Source organism: Manis pentadactyla, chromosome 9 (genome assembly GCF_030020395.1).
Source record: "Manis pentadactyla isolate mManPen7 chromosome 9, mManPen7.hap1, whole genome shotgun sequence".
Lineage (NCBI taxonomy): Eukaryota > Metazoa > Chordata > Mammalia > Pholidota > Manidae > Manis > Manis pentadactyla.
Genome location: NC_080027.1, coordinates 42,243,625 through 42,263,754, shown reverse-complemented (window position 1 = coordinate 42,263,754; position 20,130 = coordinate 42,243,625). Strand labels below are relative to the sequence as shown.

Sequence of the window (20,130 nt, the reverse complement as noted above, 5' to 3'; positions counted from 1 at the left end):
TATCTTATAGGGGTTTATGGGCTAGTGTCAAAATAAGAATTTTTATCTGAGTTGGGAAGCTATTAGAGTGTTTAGAGAATCATGTGATTATGCAGGAATGATCATTCTTAAAGCTGCTATATTAAGGGTAGATTGTAAGGGGGAAGGATAGAACTAAATCAGTTAGAAAAACTATTGCTCTATCCACATGTGAAATGATAGTGGCTTGGGTGAGGATGGTGCTGTGGAAATAGTAGAAATGTCACATTTTGGACCCAGTTTGAATATAGAACTGATGGAATTTGCTGTTGGATTGATTTGATGTGGGATGTGAAAGAGGGAAGTCTAGGATGATTACTTAATTATTTTATAAAAATACTGCTTTTGCAAAGGTAATACATACGATATAAAGTTGATGAAATACAAAAAAAATGTGTAACCCAAGGTCTCTTTTCCCTTACCTAACTACCAGTTTGCCTCTGGAAACAAGCAAAAGTTAAATTTTTGTAGCCTTCTAGAGAGATTTATACACACACACAAACACAAATACATAAATAAATATAAATTTAGTGACATTTAACATTCTTTTCAATCTTGGTATTCTTTGATTTAGCTTAGCCACATATTCATTTAAAATTTTATTGTGTCACAGCCTAGGCTGGATATACTTATATAAAGAGAATGCCTCTGTTCTGAAGAAAAATGTAGTCTAACAGGGTTAAAATACACACATAGACTTTCAGTGTATTGTGTAATCTTACAAAATAAAATTATGGCTCACAAAAATAACTTAGTCCAGACAAGGTTCTTGGGGTCAGAGTATTATTGTAGAAAGTAGAGTCTGAACCAAATCTGAAGTTAGGTGAGAAAGGGTGGAAAATGAAATAGTTATCCAGTTTGAGTAGTGAATGTAGGGTAATTCAGATATGTAATCAGTAACTTAAGACTATTGCAGTAAGTAGATAATGTGAGGTTTGGGTTTTTGTCCTCCATTTACTTTTTCTTTATTTCTTTTTCTTGAAAGGCACAACTGGATTTGGAACAAATCCAGGTAGCCTCTTTGGCCAACAGAATCAGCAGACTACCAGCCTCTTCAGCAAACCATTTGCCCAGGCCATAACCACCCAGAACACTGGCTTTTCCTTTGGTAATACCAGCACGCTAGGACAGCCAAGCACCAATACCATGGTAAGGAAGCAGGCCCTTAGTTAACTCCAGGTCTTATTAATAGAGCTGAATAATGAGGCTTCTAAACAGTCAAACTAGCAAGTTCTAGCTCTATGGCAATTCTTAAGTATTGACTATGTAGTAAAGGTAAGAGAGCAAAGTCTTTGAATAATTAAAACCTGGATTCTAGTTCAGGCTCTACTCTGTACTCATTAAGAGGCTAGTGAGCACTTACCCTTTCAGAGCATATTTTCTTACCATTAAGATCTCCTTAGTGTGCTAGAATTGGCCATCCTGAAGCTATACATTAGGACATTGTAGCCATTGTAGAGAACCTTTGACTTGGGCCATTCTATAGAGTATAGGGTAAAATACTTATAAATTACTGGCTGTATTTCTTTTTTTTCTTTTAATTTTTTTTTATTAAGGTATCATTGATATACATTCTTATGAGGTTTCACAAGAAAAACAATGTGGTTATTAAATTCACCCTTATTGAGTCCCCCCCATGCCCCATTGCAGTCACTGTCCAACAGTGTAGTAAGATGCCACAGAGTCCCCACTTGTCTTCTCTGTGCTACACTGTCTTCCCCATGACCCCACATACACCATATGCACTAATCATGATACCCCACAATCCCCTTCTCCTTCCCTCCCCACCCACCCTTCAACACCCCCTCCCCTTTGGTAACCGTTAGTCCCTTCTTGGAGTCTATGAGTCTACTGCTATTTTTTGTTCCTGCAGTTTTGCTTCATTGTTATACTCCACAAATGAGGGAAATCATTTGGCATTTGTCTTTCTCTGCCTGACTTACTTCACTGAGCATAATACCCTCTAGCTCCATCCATGTTGCTGCAAATGGTAGGATTTGTTTTTCTTATGGCTGAATAGTATTCCATTGTATATACGTACCACATCTTTATCCATTCATCTACTGATGGACACTTAGATTGCTTCCATATCTTGGCTATTGTAAATAGTGCTGCGATAAACATAGGGGTGCATATGTCTTTTTGAATCTGAGAAGTTGTTTTCTTTGGGTAAATTCCTAGGAGTGGAATTCCTGGGTCAAATGGTATTTCTATTTTTAGTTTTTTGAGGAACCTTCATATTGCTTTCCACAATGGTTGAACTCGTTACATTCCTACCAACAGTGTAGGAGAGTTCCCCTTTCTTCACATCCTCGCCAGCATTTGTTGTTCCTAGTTTTTTTGAAGTTGGCCATCCTAACTGGTGTGAGGTGCTCTCATTGTGGTTTTAATTAGCGTTTCCTTGATAATTAGCAATGTGGAGCATCTTTTCACGTGCCTGTTGACCATCTGAATTTCCTCTTTGGAGAAGTGTGTGTTCATATCCTGTGCCCCCTTTTTTTTTATATTGTTAATGTACAATTACTTGAACAACTTTATGGTTACTAGACTCTCCCTATTATCAAGTCCCACCCACATACCCCATTACAGTCACTGTCCATCAGCATAGTAAGATGCTGTAGAATCATTACTTGTCTTCTCTGTATATACTGCCTTCCCCATGTCCCCACCCCCCCCTACATTATGTGTGCTAATCGTAATGCCCCATTTTCCCCCTTATCCCTCCCTTCCCACCCATCCTCTCCAGTCCCTTTCCCTTTGGTAACTGATAGTCCATTCTTGGGTTCTGTCAGTCTGCTGCTGTTTTGTTCCTTCAGTTTTTGCTTTGTTCTTATACTCCACAGGAGAATGAAATCATTTGATGCTTGTCTTTCTCTGCCTGGCTTATTTTACTGAGCATAATACCCTCTAGCTCAAACCATGTTATTGCAAATGGTAGGATTTGTTTTCTTCTTATGGCTGAATAATATTCCATTGTGTATATGCACCACATCTTCTTTACCCATAAATCTACTGAAGGACACTTAGGTTGCTTCCATTTCTTGGCTATTGTAAATAGTGCTGCAATAAACATAGGGGTGCATATCTCTTTTTCAAACTGGGCTGCTGCATTCTGAGGGTAAATTCCTAGGGGTGGAATTCCTGGGTCAAATGATATTTCTATTTTTAGTTTTTTGAGGAACCTCCATACTGCTTTCCACAATGGTTGAACTAGTTTACATTCCCACCAGCAGTGTAAGAGGGTTCCCCTTTCTCCACATCCTCGCCAACATTTGTTTTTGTTTGTCTTTTGGATGTTGGCCATCCTTGGTGTGAGGTGATATCTCATTGTGGTTTTAATTTGCATTTCCCTGATGATTAGCAATGTGGAGCATCCTTTCATGTGTCTGTTGGCCATCTGAATTTCTTCTTTGGAGAAGTGTCTGTTCAGATCCTGTGCCCATTTTTTTATTGGATTATTTGCTTTTTTGTTTGTTGAGGTGTGTGAGCTCTTAATAGATTTTGGATGTAAACCCTTTATCGGATCTGTCATTTAGGAATATATTCTCCCATACTGTAGAATGTCTTTTTGTTCTACTGATGGTATCCTTTGCTGTACAGAAGCTTTTCAGTTTGATATAGTCCCACTTGTTCATTTTTGCTTTTGTTTCCCTTGCCCGGGGTGATATGTTCATGAAGAAGTTGTTCATGTTTATGTCTAAGACTCTGCCCATTTTTTAATAGGGTTATTTGCCTTTTAGGTGTTGAGGAATGGGAGTTCTTTATAGATTTTGGTTGTAACCCCTTGTTGGATATGTCATTTACAAATATATTCTCCCATACTGTGGGATGCTTTTTTGTTCTAGTGATGGTGTCCTTTGCTGTAACAGAAGCTTTTTAGCTTGATGTAGTCCCATTTGTTCATTTTTGCTTTTGTTTCCCTTGCCCGAGGATATGCTTTCAGGAAAAAGTTGTTCATGTCTATATTCAAGAGATTTTTGCCTGTGTTTTTCTTCTAAGAGTTTTATGCTTTCATGACCTACATTCAGGTCTTTGATCCATTTTGAGTTTACTTTTGTGTATGGGGTTAGACAATAATCCAGTTTCATTCTCTTACGTGTAGCTCTCCAGTTTTGTACTGGCTGTATTTCAAAATATTCTTTCAGCTTGTTCTTTTAAGCAGTCAGGAAAAGGAGTTTCGTTCATTGAAATAAATAAGGAGCACTAAAACTCAACCGTATTGGATAGTTGCTATTTCTAAAAGTCCGTAGTATCATTACCAGTTTATTTCTAAGGACTCTTAGACTCTTTTAGGGAAGTTTAAAACTAAAGGTTAATTTGAGGTATGATTTATTGATTAGAATTCTTGGAATTTAGTCATTAAGTTAGACATACTTTGCCTGAATAAAAAGCAAGTACAGGGAGACCCAAAAATACCCAAAATACTAGCAAACCAAATTCAGCAACATATAAAAAGGACTGTAACCAAGACCAAGTAGGATTTATCCCAAAGGGTTGATGCGACATAAAATGAATGTAATAAACCATGAAATAGGATGATGTACAAAAAAAAAACCTAAAAACTATATGATTACCTCAGCAAGTGCAGAAGAATCATTTGACACCCTTTCATGATAAAAACACTCAACAAAGAATGGAAGGGAACCCAGAATAGCCAAAACAATCTTGAAAAAGAAGAAGCTGGAGGACTTACACTTCTCAATTTAAAAGCTTACTACAAAGCAATAATAATTAAGACCATGTGGTACTAACATGAGGCAGGACATATATAGATCAGTGGAATAGAATTGAGAGTCCAGAAATAAACCCTCACATTTACAGACAATTGATTTGTAGTAGATACCAAAACAATTCAATGGGGAAAGAATAATCTTTTCAACAAATGGCTTTTCCACATGCAAAAGGTTAAGGTTGGATCCTTTCTTCATATACCACTGTGATAACTGTACAGGTTAACTCACAATGGATCAGATACTTACTGTGAGAGTAAAACTATAAAAGTCTGAGAAGAAAAGGAGCTAGGTAGTAGTTTGTTAGAAATTATACCAAAGTGAAAGCAGCAAAGAAAATAGATTGGATTTCATCAAAATTCAAAACCTCTGTGGATCAAAGGGATACCATTAAGAAAGCAAAAGAAAAAAAAAAAGAAAGCAAAAAGAATACCTACAGATGATAGAAAATATTTGCAAGTCCTAGTATCTTATGAAGGACTCTGTATCCAGAATATATAGAGAACTCTTATAATTCAGTAAGACAATAACCCATTAAAAAGTGGGCCAAAGACTTGAAAAGGCATTTCTTGAAGGAAGGTAATACAAATAGCTAAGAAGCTCATGAAGAGATACTCAATACCAGTAGCCACCAGGAAAATGCAAATCAAATACTTTAGTGAGATACCACTTCAAGTCCACGAGGAAGGCTGTAAACAAAAAGACAATAATTGTTATTAAGAATTTGGAGAAATTGGACTGTAAGACTGTAGTAATCAAAACACTATGGTACTGGCACAAAAACAGACCCATAGATCAATGAAACAGAATAGAGAATCCAGATATAAACCCATGCATATGTGGTTAATTAGTATACAATAAAGGAGCCATGAATATACAGTGGGAAAAAGACAGTTCTTCAATAACTGGTGTTGGGAAAATACAACAGCTACATGTAAGAGAATGAAACTTGATTATTGTCAAACTTCATGCACAAAAGTAAGCCTAAAAAGGATCAAAGACCTGAATGTAAAACATGAAACCATAAAACTCTTAGAAGAAAACATAGGCTAAAATCTCTTGAACATAAGTAATAGCAATTTTTTTCTGGACACATCTCCCTGGGTAAGGGAAACAAAAAATACGTAAGTGGGACTACATGAAACTAAGAGCTTCTGTACAGCACAGGGCACCATCAGCAGAACAAAAAGACAGCCTACAGTATGGGAGAATATATTTGTAAACAATTTACCCAGTAAGGGGTTAACATCCAAAATATAAAGAACTCATGCCTCAACACCAAAAAAACAAATAACCCAATTAGGATGGAGGACCTGAGTAGACATTTTTCCAAAGAAGAAATACAGATGGTCACCAGACACATGAAGAGATGTTCCATATTGCTAATCATCAGGAAGATGTCAATCAAAACCACAATGAGATATTACCTCACACCAGTCAGAATGGCAACTTCCCAAAAAACAAGAAATAACATGTATTGGACATGATGTGAAGAAAAGGGAACCCTCCTACTCTGTTGGTGGGAATGTGAATTGGTGCAGTCAAAATCAGTATAGAGATTCCTCAAAAAAATTAAAAATAGAAATACTGATTAAGCCAGTAATTCTACTTCTAGGAATGTACCCAAAGAAAATTACTGATTCAAAAAGATAATGTGCACTGCTGTGTTTATTGCCACATTATTTACAATAGCCAAGATACAAAACCAGCCAAAATGTTCATCAATAAATGAATGGATAAAGAAGAAGTACTACATATACACAGTGGAATATTATTCAGTCATAAAAAAGGAGTCCTGCTGCCAGAATTAATACATGGAGATCTGTGGTATTCCTATGTACTGGCAATGGACTGGCAGAGGGGGAAATCAGAAAAACAATTCCATTTACAGTTACATCAAGGTAAGTGGAATACCTAGGAATAAACCTGACCAGGGAGATGAAGGACCTGTACCCTGAAGACTGCAGGACACTCATGGGAAACATTGGAAAAGAAACCAGTGGATGGAGGTGCATTCTGTGCTCATAGATGGAAAGAATTAATATTGTCAGGGTGGCCATCCTGCCTGGGGCAATTACAGATTCAGTGCAGGCCCTGTCAAAGTTCCAATGGCATTCTTCAATGAACTAGAACAGATGGTTCTGGGATTCATATGGAACCACAGAGGGCTCCGAGTGGGCAGGCAGTCCTGGTGGGGAGGAGTAAAGCTGGGGGGATTGTGCTCCCCAGCTGCAGGTTCTGCTGCAAAAAGACAGTGGTCAAAGCAGTTTGGTGCCGGCACAGGAGCAGACCCATGGATCAGTGGAACAGATTAGAGAGCCCTGATATAAACCCAAACACATACGACTGATGAATATAAGACAGAGGAGCCATGGATGTACATTGGGCAAATGATGGCCTCTTCAACAACTGGTGTTGGCAGGACTGGACAGCTACATGTAGGAGAGTGAGATTGGATTACTGTCTAGTTTACACAAAAGTAGATTCGAGGTGGATCAAGGACCTGAATGTAAGTCATGAAACCATAAAACTCTTATTAGAAAACATATGCAAAAATCTCTTGACTATAAGCATGGGCAACTTTTTCCTGGGCACATCTCCTCAGGCAAGGGAAACAGGAGTGAAGATGAAGAGATGGGACTAAATCAAACTGAAAGGCTTCTGTGCAGCGAAGGCCCCCATCAGTGGAACAAGGGGGGCATCCTGCACTGTGGGAAAATATATTCATAGACAACATATCTGATAATGGGTTAACATTCAAAACATATCGAGAACTCGTGTGCCTCAGCACCCAAAAAGCAAGTAACCCAATTGAAGAATGGGTGGAGTATCTGGACATGCTTCACTAGGGAAGAGGTTCATATGGCCAACGGGCACATGAGAGGATGCTCCACATTGCTAATTGTCAGGGAAATGCAAATTAAAACCACAATGGGATGTTGCCTTGCATTGGTTGGTATGGCCAGCGTCCAGAATACTGAGGAATGGCCAGTGCTGGCGGGAATGTGGAGAGGGGGAACCCTCTTACATTGTTGATGGGAATGTAAGTTAGTTCAACCAATGTGGAGGTTCCTCAGAAGACTGGAAGTGGGCATGCCATTTGACCCAGGGATTCCACTTCTGGGAGTTTGCCTGAGGCAGGCAAGATCCCAGATTCAGGACAGCATGTGCACGCCTATGTTTATCGCACCACTCTTTGAAGTGGCCCAGATATGGAGGCAACCTGGGTATCTACCAGTGGATGAATGGATAAAGATGTGGTACATATACACAATGGAACATTTTTAAGCCATAAGAAAGAAATCCTATCATTTGCAACAACATGGATGGAGCTAGAGGGTATTATGCTCAGTGCAATAAGCCAGACAGAGAAAGACAAGTACCAAATGATTTCCCTCATTTGTGGAGTGTAACAACGAAGGAAAGCTAAAGAAACAAAACAGCAGCAGACTCACAGACTCTCAAGAAGGGGCTAGTGGTTATCAAAGGGAAGAGGATGGGGCAGGGGGTGGGGAGGGAGGGAGAAGTGGATTAAGGGGCATTATGATTAGCACACACAATGTAGGAGGGTCACGGGGAAGGCAAGTAGTGACTGTAGCACTACGCTGATGAACAGTGACTACAGTGGGGTGTGTGTAGGGGGACTTGATAATGTGGGTGAATGTAGTAAACACAATATTGCTCATGTGAAACCTTCATAAGATTGTATATCAATGATACCTTAATAAAAAATAAATTAATAAAAAAAAGTCCTGCCATTTGCAATAACATGGATGGACCTAGAGGGTATTATGCTAAGTGAATAAGCCAGGTTCAGAAAGACAAAATACCATGATTTCATTTATTTGTGGAATTTAAAAACAAAATGAGTAAAATAGTAGTAGACTCAGATGCTGAGAAGTGAGTGGTGGTTACCATTGTGCAGCGGTTGGAATGGGTGCGTGAGGAGGGTGAGGGGGATAAAAGGACACAAAAATTCTCAATCATAATGTAAGTTGGTCATGACAATGGTAGTACAGCATGGAGAAAATAGCCAGTGATTTTGTAACATGTATTTTGACAAATGGTAACTGCACTAGTTGGGGGTGAGGATTTAATAATGTGTTTTAACTGTAGAGCACTGTTGTATACTTGAAACTAATGTAAGATTATATGTCAACTATACTTCAATTAAAAAAGAATTTGGATGATTTCACTCATTTGTGGAGTATAACAACAAAGCAGAAACAGAAGAAACAAAACAGCAGCAGACTCACAGACCCTAAGAAGGGACTAGCATTTACCAAAGGGAAAAGGGCTGGGGAGGGTGAGCCAGGGAGAAGGGATTAAGGGGTATTATAATTAGCACACATAATGTAGGTGGGGCACGGGGAACGCAGTATAGCACAGACAAGACAAGTAGTGACGCTATAGCATCTTACTACACTGATGGACAATGACTGTAATGGGGTATGTGGGGGACATGATAATAGGGGGGAACGTAGTAACCACAGTGTTGCTCATGTGAAACCTTCATAAGATTGTGTATCAATGATACCTTAATAAAAAAAAGAATTTGGAGAAATTGGAATACTCTTATATTGCTGATGGGAATGTAAAATGGTACATTTCCCTTTGGAAATCAATTTGGCAGTTACTCAAAATGTTAAACATAGAGTTACCATCTAACCCAGAAATCACACAATTTGGTTTCCCTATGATAAATTAAAATATAAGTGATCATAACAGCATTTTCATAATAGCCAAAACTAGAAACAATTCAAATGTCTGCCAGTGATGGATAAACAAATGTGATATATCCATACAGTGAAATGTTATTCAGCTATAAAATTGAATGAAGTGCTGAAAATGCTACACATGGATGGATCTTCTAAACATAATAATTGAAAGAAGCCATTCACAAAAGACCACATTTTATATAATTCCATTCATGTGAAATGTTCAGAATGGACAAAGACATGGAAACAAAGTAGATTAGTGATTGGTTGCCTAAAAAATAGGGAACGACTGCTAATGGACCTGGGGTTTCTTTTTGTAGTAGTGATGAAAATGTCCTAATTTAGAGAATGAGGATGGTTGCACAACTCTGAACATACAAAAAAAACCACTGCATAGTCCTCTTTAATGGGTAAATTTTATGGTATGTAAATTATGTCTTAATGAAGCTGTTTAAAATCACTGTTGAGTTTACAGTTCAGCAGTAGTCCATTAGCTTGTTCTAATCCATTTTTCTTTTGTTAACTAATGCATAAATATCTTCCTTGTTTTAAAAATAGAATATCTTCTCAAACACTGGATACACACTGCCTATTTGAAATGAATGGTTTCCCATATTGGATTAAGAAGATTTTTAACATTACACTTCTGCCTCAGTCCAGATTAATTTGATTATTTTCAGTTATTTGATTCAAAGTCCATTCCCCAGCTCAGTACTGACTAGTTCTTTCAGCGTAACTCTCCAAAAATGAAGCACCCTGTCACATCATTTTGTTTTCATTGTTGCAACCCTGCTATCTCTTAGAGCACAAGAGTTAATATAAAGTCTTATTAAACTGTCTAGGACCTCAGAACTTACCAAGTTTAGATATAGATATGAATTTCTCTGGTCCCGCCTATTGGGAGCTGTGACATCTTGGGCAGATTTTTTTTTTTTTTTTTTTTTTTAATAATTATTTTTTATTGAAGGGTAGTTGACACACAGTATTACATTACATGAGTTTCAAGTGTACAACACAGTGGTAGAACATTTATATACATAATTCTAGGTTCCAGCTATCACCCTACCAGGCTGTTACAATATCTTGACTATATTCCTTATGCTATACATTACATCCCGGTTACTAATTTATTTTACCATTGGAAGTCTGTCCTTTTTTTTTTTTTTTTTTTTTTTTGTGAGGGCATCTCTCAAATTTATTGATCAAATGGTTGTTAACGACAATAAAATTCTGTATAGGGGAGTCAATGCTCAATGCACAATCATTATTCCACCCCAAGCCTAATTTTTGTCAGTCTCCAATCTTCTGAGGCATAACAAACAAGTTTTTACATGTAGAACAAATTCTTACATAATGAATAAGTTACATAGTGAACAGTACAAGGGCAGTCATCACAGAAACTTTCGGTTTTGCTCATGCATTATGAACTATAAACAGTCAGTTCAAATATGAATACTCATTTGGTTTTTATACTTGATTTATATGTGGATACCACATTTCTCTCTTTATTATTATTATTTTTAATAAAATGCTGAAGTGGTAGGTAGATACAAGATAAAGGTAGAAAACATAGTTTAGTGTTGTAAGAGAGCACATGTAGATGATCAGGTGTGTGCCTGTAGACTATGTGTTAATCCAAGCTAGACAAGGGCAACAAAACATCCACGGTTGCAGAAGATTTCTCTCAAAACAGGGGGGGTGAGGTTCTAAGCCTCACCTCTGTTGATCCCCAATTTCTCACCTGATGGCCCCCCTGTGACTGTGCCTGTCTTAGGTTGTTCCTCCCTTGAGGAATCTTACCCGTCTCTGGCTAACCAGTCATCTTCCGGGGCCATACAGGGAAATGTGAAGTTGGTAAGTGAGAGAGAAGCCTTATTGTTTGAAAAAGTTAGCTTTTTACTTCTTTGCATATTTATGCCCTGTGGCTTCTATTTGGGCAGATTTTAAACTGAGCTTTTTCTTTTGGAAAATGGACCTGCTTTTCAGTGGTGGTTGTGAAGAAGAAAAACATCCTATGTAATGTACTTAGCATAGTATCACATAAACTTTTAAAAAAGTGGCAGCTCTTATTACTGATCTAAGACTTAAAAGAAATCTGAGTGTTGTAGGACATGTTTTAATATAGATTACCTTTTACAGGGCCTATTTGGAGTAACCCAAGCCTCACAGCCTGGAGGTCTTTTTGGGACAGCTACAAACACCAGTACTGGGACAGCATTTGGAACAGGAACAGGTCTCTTTGGACAGCCCAATACTGGATTTGGTGCTGTTGGTTCGGTAAGTTTTCACAGGTGACTATGATGGTATGTATAAATCTGTTAAAGGAATTTCTAAGAAAGATTTGACTGCCTTTCAAATATTTGTGAAATTGTATGATTTGATAGCAACTATAAGAGCTCTTTTGTGCAGAAAGAACATAGTTAACTTTAATTTTCAGTAGTAACTTCATTTTTAAATTTCTCTGCCTCAGTGCTTATGTACAGTTTACTTTTAATAGCAAAATACCACTTCAGTTGTTTAAATTTTTTAGTCTAAATTGAGATGCTTTCACTCTTAAAATCAGCTAATTTTTAACTCCTATTTCTAACTCTAGTTTTGGGTGATAAATTGGTTTTGGGTGATGCATTGGTATGACATTTGCAAATTAAGTTTTTTTGGTGTTGATCAAGTTGCTAAAATTGTTAATGTTCTCATGGTTTTCCTGCTGCTGGAGGCTTAACTGTATTGTTTTCCTTGTTATGTCATTTAAGTAAAAAATTACTATTCAGGAATGCACTTGACCTAAAAAGAGTTGTAAATTCTATATAACCATTTAAGCTATACACAAATCAGTATGAAGTAGCCAATCTGTATTATGAACTCATTATAAAAACGTTTAAATATACCATTGTGGGTAGTTTTTTAAAAAGTCCCCAAAATATTTAGTAGTTTTTTTGGAGATTAAAATATGGTATTTCTTAATTAACTTTGGGTAGCTAATTGAGGTGAGAAATTGAGAAACTTACATGTGCTTCAGAAAGTTATTTTTAAATACCTTCACTGAGATGCAATCCACATGCTATATAATACTCTTTAAAGTTTATAATTCAGTGAGTCTTTAGTATATTGACAGATTATGCAACTATCAAACTGTGGCCACTTTAGAACAGATTCATCATCACTTTACAGAGCAAGCTCACACTCATAAGCAGCCACTTCTCATTTCCCCTCAATCACTCCAGCCCTGCAGTCTGTGGATTTACCTATTCTGGACATTTTCTATAAGTGGAATCACATCATGTATAGTCTGTTGTGACTGATTTCTTTCACTTAGTATAGTGTTTTGAAGGTTCATCCATATTGTAGAATGTTTATTTTTTATTGTAACTATTTCTACTGACAAATTATATACATGGTACATTTCTGTTACCAGGTAAAAATATTTCATTGCCTTGTGATTTTTTCTTTGTCTCACTGAAATACTGTGTTTGCTAAGGGATTATTGTTAACTTCTCAGTTTAGGACCATTCAGGTAAAGTTAATGTTGCTCAGATTAGTATATTTTTCTGATAGTCTTTATTTATCCTTCTCCTACCTTTTTCATAAAAGTTATGATATCTTCTCTTCCTCACCCCCACCTTAATCCAGTATACTTGAGATAACCTCTGTTTACTGTTTGGAGTGTATTTTATTATTACTTAAATTTTTCCTGTATTTTTTTCTTTTTAGACCCTGTTTGGCAATAACAAGCTTACTACATTTGGAACCAGCACAACCAGTGCTCCTTCTTTTGGTACAACCAGTGGCGGGCTCTTTGGTAACAAACCAACCCTGACTTTAGGAACCAATACAAACACTTCCAATTTTGGTACATATAAAAAGCAGGTTTGGCTCTCTTAAAGTTATACTGACTATACCACACATCATTCTCCTGATTCATGTGACTGGGAATATTTAAAAATTATCAGGTAAGCTGTGGACTCAATGTGAACTACTAGGGGGAAAGATTTAAACTCATGGACTTGGGTTGAGATACTTAGAGATATAAATTGCCTTTCCTCATTCATATTCTCTCAGCTCCCACTTTGGATAAAGTGGGCCATCCAACACATGCAGTAGTGCCTTGCAGGAAGTTGGTTCTCTAATGGAGATGGTTGGTTTATTTTTCTTTTTTCAAGATAAGGAAACATGATTTTTTTTGGATTACCTCACCAATAGTTGAAAAACCATCTGAAACACATTTTGTTGAGATACCACATTCTGTTAGGCCAGGTTTCAAATGGGGAAGTAGTGCACAGTTGAGATTTCATGGTTTTTTTTTCCTGATCTTTTTTATTTTTGTTTTGTTTTTTGTTGTTTTGGAGATTTGATGATTCTTGTTGAAAGTTGAAGTCTTCCTGATTAGGAAGATTATGCAACAGTTTTCCTGCAGTTGCAGAAGTTTTGTTTAGAATGTATCTTCCTTGTAAAGAATTTGGAAAATACAGATAAGATTGACTAACAATTAAAAATGTAAGTCCTAACTATTCTTCAGAGATACAGTGGGAAAAAATTTAGACCCATTTATTAGAAACATTATATTATTTTAAATGTCTTCTGTAACTACCTATTTAAGTTTTCAAAAAATTCAACATAATATGAGGAGCCAAGATGGCATGAGTAGGACAGCGGAAATCTCCTCCCAAAGCCATATATATTTTTGAAAATACAACAAATACAACTATTCCTAAAAGAGAGACCAGAAGATAATAGTACAACAGCCAGGCTACATCTACATCTGCGAGAACTCAGCACCTCACGAAAGGAGTAAGATACAAGCTGCGGCCCAATGGGACCCAAGCGCATCCACCCCCATCCCAGCTCCCTGGCGGGAGGAAAGGAGTCAGAGCAGGGAGGGAGTGGAAGCCCAGGACTGCTAAATACCCAGCCCTAGTCATCTGCACCAGGAGTGCAGACACACATTGCATGGTGTGCTGGATATTAGGGAAATGGAACAGTAAAACCTGCGAGCGGGTCCCACAGCCGGCGCCCCTGGGACAAAAGAAAAGCGAGTGCTTTTTGAAAGTCTTAAAGGGACGGGCCTCACAACTGGATGGAAGCGTTCTGGCACACTCAGCCCAGCAGCTGGGAATCCAGGGGAAATTCAGGCGCTCCAGGCCCCTGGGAGGCAGCGCAGCTCTGAAGCCCCTCACGGCAATAAACAGCCTGCCATTCATTCACCCTGCAGCATGGCCCCACCATAGCAGGGGAGCAGCCTGAGAGTGGCCGTGCCCACAGCAACCGCCCAGAGACTCCTCTGCATCCATCTGGGCCAGACGCAGAGGCCCTGCAGGCGCGCACAGACAGAGGAATCCGGGACAGGGTGTCAAGGGTCGCTGTTCTCACAGGAGAGCACACTTGGTGCGCCTGCCCCTCCCTGCAGACCTCTGGGCTGCCCCAACGGATGCCCTGCCTGTGGTGGCTCAGAAAATAAAACCAGAAGCTGCTCCAAGGATGGCAAGGTGACAGCAATCAGAAAGGGACTTTGTTCTCCAAGGTAACACACGCGCCAACTGCCCATGACTACCTCTATAGCCACAAAAAGGAAGAAGAATCTGATTCAGTCCAGAATCACCCAGACAACCCCTGAGAGGGAACCTGGGGAAATAGATTTAACCAATCTTCCTGAAAAAGAATTCAAAATAAAGGTCATAACCATGCTTATGGACCTGCAGAGAAATATACAAGAGCTAAAGGATCAAGTTAGGAGGGAGAATCCAGAAATAAAAGTCTCCGGAAGGACTTAAGAGCAGACTGGATGAGGTGCAAGAGGCCGTTAATGAAATAGAAATCAGAGAACAGGAACACAGAGAAGCTGAGGCAGAGAGAGATAAAAGGATCTCCAGGAATGAAAGAATACTAAGAGAACTGTGTGACCAATGCAAACGGAACAATATCTGCATTATAGGGGTAACAGAAGAAGAAGAGAGAGAAAAAGGGATAGAAAATGTCTTTGAAGAAATAATTGCTGAAAACTTCCCCAAACTGGGGGAGGAAATAGTTGCTCAGACCATGGAAGCACACAGAACTCCCAACACAAGGGACCCAAGGATGACAACACCAAGACACATAATGATTAAAATGGCAAAGATCAAGGACAAGAACAGAGTATTAAAGGCGGCCAAAGAAAGAAAAAAGGTCACCTACAAAGGAAAACTCATCAGGCTATCATCAGACTTCTGAACAGAAACCTTACAGGCCAGAAGAGGATGGCATGATATATTTAATGCAATGAAACAGAAGGGCCTTGAACCAAGGTTACTGTATCCAGCACAATTATCATTTAAATACGAAGGAGGGATTAAACAATTCCCAGACAAGCAAAAGTTGAGGGAATTTGCCTCCCACAAACCACCTCTACAGGATATTAAAGGGACTGCTCTAGATGGAAGCACTCCTGAGACAAAATAGAGGTCACCAGAAAAAAAATCACAACAAAGAAAGCACACTAACCAAGTACTAAGGGCAAAAAATAAAATCAACTACTCACAAAAGCAGTCAAAGGAAACACAAAAGAGCACAGAATAAAACACATCACATAGAAAGAATGGAGGAGGAAGAATAAGAAGGGAGAGAAATAAAGAATCATCAGACTGTGTTTATAATAGCTTAATAAGTGAGTTAAGTTAGTAAAGAGGCTACCCTTGAACCTTTGATAACCACAAATCTAAAGCCTGCAATGGCAATAAGTACATATCTTTCGATAATCACCCTAAATGTAAATGGACTGAATGCACCAATCTAAAGACACAGAGTAATAGAATGGATAAAAAAGAAAGACCCATCTATATGCTGCTTACAAGAGACTCACCTCAAACCCAGAGACATACACAGACTAAAAGTGATGGGATAGAAAAAGATATTTCATGCAAACAATAGGGAGAAAAAAGCAGGTGTTGCAGTACTAGTATCAGACAAAATAGACTTCAAAACAAAGAAAGTAACAAGAGATAAAGAAGGACATTACATAATGATAAAGGGGTCAGTTCAACAAGAGGATATAGCCATTATAAATATATATGCACCCAATATAGGAGCACCAACATATGGGAAACAAATACTAACAGAACTAAAGGTGGAGATAGAATGCAATGCATTCATTTTAGGAGACTTAAACACACCACTCACTCCAAAGGATAGATCCACCAGACAGAAAATAAGTAAGGACACAGAGGCACTGAACAACACACTAGAACAGATGGATCTAACAGACATCTACAGAACTCTACAGCCAAAAGCAGCAGGATACACATTCTTCTCAAGTGCACATGGAACATTTTCCAGAATAGACCACATACTAGGCCACAAAAAGGGCCTCAGTAAATTCAAAAAGGTTGAAATTGTACCAAGCAACTTCTCAGACCACAAAGGTATAAAACTAGAAATAAATTGTACAAAGAAAGCAAAAAGGCTCACAAACACATGGAGGCTTAACAACATGCTTCTAAATAATCGATGGATCAATGACCAAATTAAAACAGAGATCAAGCAATATATGGAGACAAATGACAACAACAGCACACCACCACCAACTTCTGTGGGATGCAGCAAAGGCAGTTCTAAGAGGAAAGTATATAGCAATCCAGACCTACATAAAGAAGGAAGAACAATCCCAAATGAATATTCTAAAGTCACAATTATTGAAATTGGAAAAAGAAGAACAAATGAGGCCCAAATTCAGCAGGAGGAGGGACATAATAAAGATCAGGGAAGAAATAAATAAAATTGAGAAGAATAAAATAATAGAAAAAATCAATGAAACCAAGAGCTGGTTCTTTGAGAAAATAAACAAAATAGATAAACCCCTAGCCAGACTTACTAAGAGAAAAAGAGAATCTACACACATCAACAGAATCAGAAATGAGAAAGGAAAAATCATGACGGACCCCACAGAAATACAAAGAATCATTAGAGAATACTATGAGAATCTATATGCTAACAACCTGGAAAACCCAGAAGAAATGGACAACTTCCTAGAAAAATAAACCTTCAAAGAGTGACCAAGGAAGAAACAAAGTCTAGACAGACCAATTACCAGCAACGATACTGAAGTGGTAATCAAAAAATTACCCAAGAACAAAACCCCTGGGCCAGATGGATTTACCTCAGAATTTTATCAGACATACAGAGAAGACATAATACCCATTCTCCTTAAAGTTTTCCAAAACTTAGAAGAGGAGGAAATACTTTTCAGACTCATTCTGTGAAGCCAGCATCACCCTAATACCAAAACCAGGCAAAGACCCCACCAAAAAAGAAAATGATTTCACTCATCCGTGGAGTATAAGAATAAAGAAAAAACTGAAGGAACAAAACAGCAGCAGAATCACAGAACCCAAGAATGGACTAACAGTTACCAAAGGGAAAGGGATAAGGGGGGGGGAAGAAAGGGGGCCTTACGATGAACATGTATAATGGGGGCGGGGTACAGGGAGGGCTGTGCAACACAGAGAAGACTAGTGATTCTACAGCATCTTACTACGCTGATGGGCAGTGACTGTAATGGGGTTTGTCGTTGGGACTTGGTGAAGGGGGGAGTCTAGTAAACATGTTCCTCATGTAATTGTAGATTAATGATACAAAAAAAAATTCAACGTAATATGTGTTAAGTCAGATATGAAAAGTTCATTTTATTACCAAGGGAAATAGTGGTTTAAGTATCTGTTAAGGATTTCATGTGCCAGATACATCATTAGGCACTGGATAGCTAGTGGGAGATGAGTGCAAAGACAAGGTTATTTGACATAGGTCAACAGGTAACACACTACTTTTTCAGTGAACTTATGAATCTTGTACTGGAGAAAGAGACTGCATTAAACATCTGTTGGAAGATTATATGTATTCACATAAATTTGAAGTAGATAGAAAAGTTAGGTCCTTGTCAGGTAACAATTACTAAATTGATGTATTTAATTTCATTTTTATAACCTCTTTTGTTGTGTAGCTCACTGCTAGTAATGATTATCATTGCACCTATAATTCTCTTTGGTTGTACTCTATGGAAGAATGGTTTTCAGGCAGTGGACTTGGTTAACATGGATGTTTATTTTATATGCCTGTTTATAATCTATAAAATTAAGATGAGGAAGATACTTATGGGTTATGGCAGTGTTTTTCAACCGTTTTTTAATCACTGTCCCTCCTTTCCCAAAGAACCTTAGCAGACCGATGTGTTTGCTTCATCTTCTTACCCCATGAGATTTTAATGCCACGTAAATACTGTGTGTTTATGTACTGTATGTGTAGCCCTTTGGAGGGCCATAAACCATTGTATATCTCTGATTCTTTTAGCCCCTCAAGAACCAATTTTTTTCCCTTTGAAATGTATGGCTTTTTTGTGGCACATTCGCTGTTCTTAAAGATTACTTTTTTTTTGCAGGGTGCCTTGTGTAGGCTATCCTTGATTACATAGGCTGACTTCTGAAAGTTGCCATTCCATAGTTACAGATTTCTGATTTGTTTGGAAATTTGTTTGTTATATAAATGTATTTATACTCATGTCCAATGATATAAAAATGAAAGGTCACTTGTTATCTGAAATGCCTCACTAGTTTATGTGCTGAATTTGAATTGTCATTAAATTTCTTTAATACCCATTGTTGACCTAGTGCCTGGCATAGAGTAGGTGCTCATTAAAAGTTTGTTATATGACAAAGAACAAGTAAGTGGATCCCTGAGAGGAAGGATTACCTGCTAGTTAGATGGGGCTTGCTGGGTGGTAAGTTTTGTTTTACTCTAGAACTAATTTATTCCATTACTACCCTTGAGGTATCCAGATCTAAGTAACGCTTTCTTTGATGTTCCTATTTTCTTGGGAAGCTGTAATCTTTGAGTTTATCGCAGAGATAATCTTCTGATTTAGAAAAAAGTCATATAAAAATCTGGAAGTGAAATAATGTTATACAAAGATTTGGAACATCATTATATCATTGTTAGTTACACGTTACCCAGTATGGGATTTTGTTTCATTTTGGTGGTGATTAGTCCATAGAGTTAAAGGTTGGGATACCTGCCACCGCTTGGTGTTGCCAGATTCTTAAGTCATTTTTCAGAGTCATCAGCTCATTTTCTTACTAGTTTTTTTCCTGACAGGAACTAGTTTAAGTTATATATGATACATAGACTATATGATAGTGTCTGAATTTATAAACAACACATCTTTAAATTTGAGAGCAGCAGTTCAAAGATGTTAAAGATCCTTTAGATATTGGGAAGATGATGATGGGCTATAAATAAGTGTTTCTTCCATGGTATGTGGTTTAAGGGAACAGTTAAGGAACTATTTGTATACATAAATATCTTTTTTTTAGCTGCCTTTTTTTTGGGGGGGTATAATTGGCATGAAATTATATATTATTTTCAGGTGTAGTGTAACAACATAAGGATTCAGTATTTCTGTACATTCAATTTGCATACATAACCACAATAAGTCTAGTTAACATACATCACCATATATGGTTACAAATTTACATTTTGTGATGAGAACTTTTAAGATCTACTCTCTTAGCAACTTTGACATATTCTATACAGTATTGTTAAGTATTGTCACCATGCTGTACTCTACATCCCCATGACTTAATTATTTTATACCTGGAAGTTTGTACTTTTGATCCTATTTCTCTTATCCTCCACCCTCTGCCTCTGGT

At 37.8% G+C, this 20,130-nt stretch overlaps 1 protein-coding gene across 7 annotated transcripts in view; it reads left to right on the top strand.

Moving 5' to 3' along the window:
• NUP98 (nucleoporin 98 and 96 precursor) overlaps nt 1-20,130 on the top strand; it is a 110,614-nt gene that overhangs the window by 17,600 nt on the left and 72,884 nt on the right. For 3 of the 7 annotated variants that reach the window (XM_057507256.1, XM_057507255.1, XM_057507257.1), the window contains 3 exons: nt 1,004-1,167; nt 11,606-11,743; nt 13,175-13,313. In XM_057507256.1, the coding sequence (XP_057363239.1) occupies nt 1,004-1,167; nt 11,606-11,743; nt 13,175-13,313 (441 nt within the window). The remainder of the gene's footprint in view (nt 1-1,003; nt 1,168-11,605; nt 11,744-13,174; nt 13,314-20,130) is intronic. The other 4 variants (XM_057507260.1, XM_057507261.1, XM_057507258.1 and 1 more) reach the window with 2 other exon arrangements.